At 41.2% G+C, this 7500-nt stretch overlaps 2 protein-coding genes across 3 annotated transcripts in view; one reads left to right on the top strand and one right to left on the bottom strand.

The window, feature by feature from the left end:
- The window catches only part of LOC116219252 (low-density lipoprotein receptor class A domain-containing protein 3-like), an 11522-nt gene extending 9776 nt beyond the window's left edge, over nucleotides 1-1746 (top strand). For both annotated transcript variants that reach the window (XM_031562436.2, XM_031562437.2), the window contains 4 exons: nucleotides 1-3; nucleotides 280-378; nucleotides 690-742; nucleotides 1124-1746. The exon at nucleotides 1-3 is cut by the window's left edge and continues 108 nt beyond it. In XM_031562436.2, the coding sequence (XP_031418296.1) occupies nucleotides 1-3; nucleotides 280-378; nucleotides 690-742; nucleotides 1124-1297 (329 nt within the window). In that variant the 3' untranslated portion in view covers nucleotides 1298-1746. The remainder of the gene's footprint in view (nucleotides 4-279; nucleotides 379-689; nucleotides 743-1123) is intronic.
- An 849-nt stretch (nucleotides 1747-2595) lies between these two features.
- The window catches only part of LOC122128748, a 4956-nt gene continuing 51 nt past the window's right edge, over nucleotides 2596-7500 (bottom strand). Inside the window, exons 1-6 of the mRNA XM_042703483.1 lie at nucleotides 7100-7500; nucleotides 6251-6568; nucleotides 4766-4867; nucleotides 4445-4546; nucleotides 3618-3658; nucleotides 2596-3475 (exon numbers count right to left, since the gene is read on the bottom strand). The exon at nucleotides 7100-7500 is cut by the window's right edge and continues 51 nt beyond it. Coding sequence (XP_042559417.1) covers nucleotides 3110-3475; nucleotides 3618-3658; nucleotides 4445-4546; nucleotides 4766-4867; nucleotides 6251-6568; nucleotides 7100-7142 — 972 coding nt within the window. The 5' untranslated portion in view covers nucleotides 7143-7500 and the 3' untranslated portion in view covers nucleotides 2596-3109. The remainder of the gene's footprint in view (nucleotides 3476-3617; nucleotides 3659-4444; nucleotides 4547-4765; nucleotides 4868-6250; nucleotides 6569-7099) is intronic.

The following is a 7500-nucleotide window of genomic DNA, read 5'->3' on the forward strand; positions in this document are numbered from 1 at the left end:
TAGGTATACAGCAATATATGTAATATTTGTAAGATCAGTAATTAAATAAGGAAAGTGTGTGTGTGTGTGTGTGTGTGTGTGTGTGTGTGTGTGTGTAGGTGGGCTGGGGTTCCAGATCTTGAGCTAGATTTATATGGTGACCTGAATCATGTGCAACTTACTGTTTCCATATCTTGCCCTTCAGTAACCTGTTGTGTCCATATCATGCTCCTAAACTGGTGTGTTATGTAACACTGTCCCTTGTTGTGTCCATATCTTGTTCGTCCCCTGTTGTGTCAGGTACCGCACCTGTCCTGGTGGTCTCTCTGAGCCTGGCTGCAGTGGTGTGTGCTGTTCTACTCTTTGCACTCTACAAATGGAGACAGAGGAAGCACCTCGGTAAGCATATAACCCATCTGTTGTGTTGGAGCTGACTACTCTCCACTTTCAATATGTATCTTTCTTTCCTTAAAATTGTTTTAAAATGACATTAAAATTGTCTCATCTACTGTTATAAGTACCTGACATAGTTTTCATAATTTTTGGAAAGAGAAGTAGATCGTTGGAGAGCTTTCCGGAATATAGTTACAAAGCAGTGACAGATAGCAGCAGCTAATTATTCATATTATTATGCTTTTGTTTTTGATAGTTTTTTTTATTAGTATTGTTATGCTTTTTTTATGATTTTGTTTATTTTGTTTTGTGATCAGTGCCAGATGACTCAGCTGTTACACACATCTATCACCTGCCTAATCCTGGAGTGGTGAGTGAAATGCACCCTGGGAAATTGAGTCTTTCAAATGTTCTGTTACAGTAATTTCCCCTCTGGACTTCCTCCAAGAATGAGTAGACATAGTCCAAGCATCTTATTTCTGAATCTTATTTTCTATGTGAATTTTGAATTTGATCATCATAAAATATTACTAGTTTATCTGAAAAACAAACAAAATAATAATACAATATGTACATATATGTGTCCTCTAGTCATTTCTAGTGGTTTAGTGACATCTCCCTTCTGCTGTTTGATAAGATAAGTGGATAATGTCTCTCTCTCTCTCTCTCTCTCTCTCTCTCTCTCTGTCTGTCTGTCCCTCTCTCTGCCTGTGTGTGATATGTAACACGAATACAATTTCTATTGTTTCAGGGTTTAAATGATATCGAATTAGACCCAACTGGAAAAAGTGGCCAAACGACATCTGACTATGAGAGAATGGATCCAATCGTCAACAACAGCGATCCAGTCTACGAGAGCACACAAAATCCAGTTTACCAGCAGTTAGGGGCCCCATCAGTTACGGTCAATGAAAGCATAGCATAACATGGCCACTGCAGCCAATCGGATGCAGCCAACAGTTAGCGGTCCAATCAGGTACAGTCTAAGAAAGCATACCAAAGAATGTCCACTACAGCCAATCACATGCAGCCAGCAGTTACAGTCCAATCAGATAAGGGTCTATGAAAGCATACCAAAGCATATCCACTGCAGCCAATCACATGCAGCCAGTTTGGAAGTTTAATCTGTTTATCACATCCTTGACTTCAAAGCTCTTACTTGATGGCGGTACAGTGGTTAGCACTGTTGCCTTGGAAACGGTTGACCTGGGCTTGATCCCTTGCCACTGCAAGGTGCCTATGTGAGTTGCTTTGGATAAAAGTGTCAGCTAAATACAAGACCTTTACCTTTGAACTCATGTTTAGCTCAAAGTATTCACTGAGGATCATTTTAACAATAAAGTCTTTTGTGACATTAAAATGTATTTTGATGGCTAAGCTAGCTTGTCTTTTTTATGTCTTTAAAACCACAAAATGAATTCTTCTGGGTAAATAAATACATACATAAATGACAGATTGCTGTGGGTGAAATGAGGTCAGGGTTTATAAATATCAGGCGAGAGCATCTACAGTTGGCAGGGCAACATGGAACTCTAACATATAACACACACACGCACACACGCACACACGCACACACACACACACACACACACACACACACACACACACACACACACACACACACACACACATCCTCTTCCCACTGCTAATGCAGACAGAGAGACAGAAACAAACACACACACACACACACACACACACACACACACATCCTGTTCCCACTGCTAATGCAGACAGAGAGACAGACAGAAAGACACACGCACACACTGATCCTGTTCCCACTTCTAATGCAGACACACACACACACACACACACACACACACACAGAGACACACACACACACACACACACACACACACACACACACACACACACACAGTGTCCATCTTCACTTCAGTTGTCCTGTCAGTGTTTTCAGGACACTGGTGATTATGAGAATCCCTGTCACACTGGCATTCATATAATAATAAATAATATTATAATCCCTGTCACACTGGCATTCATGACAACATCCTGATGGGCCCATCTGCTTGCTCTTAGGCCCATGTCAGTCCAGGCACTGGAGAGGTGAGTGCAAGACCTTGTGGGTAATTGAGTTTTTTCCTGTTATGTGGTAAGCAAATGTAGAACAAGCCTGCAGTGAGTTGGCCTAGCTAGCCTCTGTGTGTGAGAGAGAGAGAGAGAAAGAGTGTGTGTAGCTGTTAGATTCCACATATGACAGCCTGCAGTGAGTTAGCCTAGCTTGCCTCTGTGTGTATTTAGATGTGTGAGAGACAGAGAGAGAGAGAGAGAAAGATATACAACAGCAGAACATGTGTATGTTTTTTTATTTCAAAATTAATAAACAACAAAGACACTTGTTTTGTCGTGTAAAAGACAAATGACTGAACACACCAACACACTGTGACTGGAATGATATCAATATATGTATTATTGCATAGAATATAAAAAAAATTATGGATATTGGTGTCTGGAAATCCCTTTACATGAACATAACACAGAGTATGTCCCCAAACAAGGGCACCTCCATTTGGCTAGATGTTCCCTGTACGGCACGCAAGGGATAGTTCAAAGGCATGCTGGGGTAGTTCAGAGGCACGCGAGAGGCAGTTCTGAGGCACGCCAGGGGTAGTTCAGAGTTAAACTAATGCTGTGTGTGCTGTGTTTTCTAGCTTGGCTAGCAACATTTGGACCAGTGAGGTTTTTATTTCCGTTGCTTCATGGAAGAAGGGTTTGGGATCTACTGGTTTAGATAAACAGGCCTTTGTTGGAGGGTGTTGGGCTTCAGACTCTGGTAGACTGAGTCTCTCTGGTCGGGGTTCAGGCTCTGATAGACTGAGTCTCTCTGGTCGGGGTTCAGGCTCTGGTAAACTCCGCCAGGTTGGAGGGTGTTGGTGTTCAGGCTCTGGTAAATTGCATCATGTTGTAGGGTGTTGGGGTTCAGGCTCTGGTAAATTGCATCATGTTGTAGAGTGTTGGGGTCCAAGCTCTGGTAAACTGCATCACGTTGGGCAGTGTTGGGGTGTAAGCTTTGGTAGATAGATGCCATCTCAATAATGCTTTTGTTGTCTTTATCCAGACCATTGTTCTCATAATCACCAATTGCCTATTAAAAATTACACAATTGTCAGTATTTTATTCATAACTGCAATCTGAACTAAACATGGGTATCCTATGATCCTCTTCAAATGACGGAAAAACGTCTGAAGGTTGCAGAGCAGTATCATTAAGTTACATGAAAAACTCACAATTTCGGATCCCGCTTTATTTGGTTCCTTTGAGATGGCCACTGAAAACAGAATGAGAGAAGGACAGTAAACATCACCGTTTCCATGGTGACATCACAACCAAACCCTCGCAAGGAAGAAGAACTCTGGAAATTGATAGCAAACAAAACATGACCAGTAGACTTTGAGCTACTTCGTAAACATGCCATCATCTGAAAATAATGCACGACCTTGGAAACGTTTAAATCAATCCAAATCGTAAAGCAGGTTCTGAAACATCAGATCATGACACTGAGACCTGTCAAGCACTTTTAATGTAGTGTGACATGTATAATACATACTGTATATTTGACTATTTTAAGGTAGTCTGACAGGTCTTGGCATGAATAATATATTCTGTAGATTTGAGCGTTTTAAAGTGGCATTATGCAGTAATTGTACATCAGGATTAGGGTTAGGATAAGCAGTTTTACCTTAAAATAACAGCTTTAAAAAAAATTGCTAAACTGCTAAATGTAGGATTGCCTGAAGCCGCCCGTTTTCTACTGTCTGCCGAACTAGTAAGTAGCTTATTTGCCGTCTTGCTTTGTCTTGTGTGTTGCACTTGCTTGATTTTTGACTGTGTTAGGACAGTTGTTGACTAACTAGCTTGTCATAATGTCAAAGTCAGCACATTTCAAGATATTTCGTTAGTTTTAGCCGCTAGCATATCGTTAGCGATTAGCAATTGTTCCGTTATGCTACTTTAAGGTAGTCTGTTTAATATATATAGATTTGACCATTTTAAGGTATTCTGTATAATATATAGTGTATATTTGAGCGTTCTCATATTGAATCCGGAGTCTCACCTTCTGATTGTTTCCCAGAGCGTCTGTGGAGCATCAGGGCTGTGACTGCAAACACAAAGGCTGTCACCAGACACACAGAGAGAATAAGGCGGACAGGTGTGTCTGTAAAACAACAACCGTTACCAGAACAGTCAGTTAGATTGCATGCATCATCATCACACAGTCAAAAAAACCATGTGGAGATTGTAAAAGAAAAAATAACCGAACCAATCAAACAAACAAAACGTAACAGATACATAAAAGGTAAAGAAAGAAAACCATTTTGTGAAATCCGAAGCTTTGAAGCCTAGAATAAGGTTGCCTGTCTGCAGCTCTTCCTACCGTGTGGAGCTGTAGGGGGCGCTGTGGGGGGTCTTGGGCGTAGCTCCGCCACCACAGGAGTAGAAAGGCTTTGTGTCGTTCCACGTCCTTCTTCTTTGTGTCCTAAGAGTTGCATTACGATAATTAAGTTTACAATTTAGTTTAGGTTTAAGGTATATGACACTTTTGTCCAAAAGGAGATATACATTTTTTTTTAATGTATTTATATTTTCATTTGTCATTCAGCTTTAGCCAAAATGATGGCTAGCATGGATAAGTTATACAATAATCAGTACATGTGCTGAAATGGCTGCTTTTATAAGTATCATGGAAGGAGCAAATGAATTAGTACCAGCCTACTGTTAGAAAGACTATGATCATTTACGTTTCAGTAACACATTCAGTGCAAATCCATAATTCATGTTCTGTTCTCTGATACATTGCTCTATGTCATGGTGTTATCAGAAGCATTATGACACTTGTTCTCGTACAGACACCAGATGCTGTTGAGTTAGTGATTAATCATGAGATTCATGACTAAGGAGAATCTCTGAATGTTGCGGTGAGTGTTTTAGTCACCAGCGCAACGTCTTTCAGCCAAAGACATCAGTGTACCATCTGGGTATTACCCAACCCTGCAGTTCTGTTTTTTTCCACTGCGTGCACATATGTGCTCTCTCTCTCTTTCTCTCTCTCTGTCCCTCTCTCTCTCTCTCTCTTTCTCTCTCTGTCACTCTCTCCCCCTCTCTCTCTCTCTCTATCCCTCTCTCTCTCTCTCTCTCTCTCTCTCTATCTTTCTCTCCTTTGTACACACACACACACCAGTGTTATGACTGATGAGGGCTCTCTCAAACTTTGAATCTGCAAACAACAATGAAATTGTTGGCTCAGTTTTCCCGGGACCACATATTCTAGTGTATATTTGATCTGTACATTGCCACATATACTAATGTATATTTGATCTGTACATTGCCACATATACTAATGTATATTTGATCTGTACATTGCCACATATACTAATGCATATTTGATCTGTACATTGCCACATATACTAATGCATATTTGATCTGTACATTGCCACATATACTAATGCATATTTGATCTGTACATTGCCACATATACTAATGTATATTTGATCTGTACATTGCCACATATACTAATGCATATTTGATCTGTACATTGCCACATATACTAATGTATATTTGATCTGTACATTGTCACATATACTAATGCATATTTGATCTGTACATTGTCACTTTGACAAATGGATAAATGCTTACATTATTCCTCCTCAAACCCAAGCAAATCCATACAATAGGAGCTTATAGCAGTCATACAAAAACCCACACACAAACACACACACATACACACACACACACACACACACACACACACACACACACACACACATACATACAAACACACACATACACTTACCCACAGAAAGATAGATCTGGACATACACACACACAGACAGACATACACACTCAAAACACACACACTTACCCACAGAAAGATAGATCTGGACGTAGTCCCTGTACCGTCTGGTCCGGTCCGGACCACACCAGTAGGTTCCAGAATCAGAACCCCTGAGTTTCCTAATCTGCACCACCACCACGTGACCCGTTGTGTCAAGGGAGAACCTCTTGTCCAGCCCGGTCCCGGTTCCACGTTCCATCGGAATGATGTCCTGGCAGCTGTAGCGCTTCTCTCCTTTGCAGAAGTACATGCCTTTGTCTGTGATGCCAGCAGTGGGGAGGCAGTTAATGTGAACAGTTTCTCCTTCTAGGCCCGTGACATTCAGAGAAGAGACGCTGGACCAACCTGTGAGAGGGAGAAGAGTAATGTAGTTTATGATTTAAATAAACTAATAAATGCTTATAGAATTGAATTAAATGTTGAATGTTGAAAGTGAAGACCTTAGCCATAGGTCATAATCCTGTAACATGCAGTGAGACATGAATCACTGAAATAGAATCATATGCACAAAAAGAATGATATGTGGAAGGTCACACATTTTTTTTAAATATTGTTTTATATTTACAAAGATTTCACAAGTTGAGGAGTGTGTCTGAACAAGATGTGGACACTTGCATGCATGCAAATGCCCTGAACAGAATTCAGACTTAGCTAGGAGATACCATTCAGACATCATATGAAACTGCAAAAAAAAACATTTAGCTACATAAATGATACCCTGGGTCAAACTGTCTTCAAGGTCAAACTCCCAAATGCTCTAAATAGAACAAAACACTCAATGCTAACAGCTCAACGTGTCTGACAAGATTTAACCAAAACATCCTGCAGTCTCAGTACAGCACAGCTAACTGTTGTGTGGATGCATGTGTAGTTTACCTATGGCCAGGTAGCAGGTGGTGAGAACCAGGTGATACTCCATTCTTTTGTTCTGGGTCTTGAGTCTTTGTTCCTCGGTTAGGTCCTGACGCTGCTCACCGTGCGGTTAGTTCTTGGTTTGTGTGCTGCTCACCGCGCGGTTAGTTTGGGGTTTGTGTGCTGCTCACCGCGAAGTGGGAATCTCCCCTTCTGGCTCCTCTCCCTTTAAGAGATGATAACGTCTGATATGGTGTATTTGAGGACTTCTGCTTTAAGGGGTTGAACATGCTGTCTGCGAGTCTGACTCCCCCTCCCCCAAACACGTATTGCGCCATCCCTCCGACCGTCTTTCACTTCCTCTGCTTCTGGGCCTCTTTGCCTCATTGTCTCCTTGTCCTCCAAAAGTGCTGAGGCAGACATCG

This window comes from Clupea harengus, chromosome 24 (assembly GCF_900700415.2).
Source record: "Clupea harengus chromosome 24, Ch_v2.0.2, whole genome shotgun sequence".
Lineage (NCBI taxonomy): Eukaryota > Metazoa > Chordata > Actinopteri > Clupeiformes > Clupeidae > Clupea > Clupea harengus.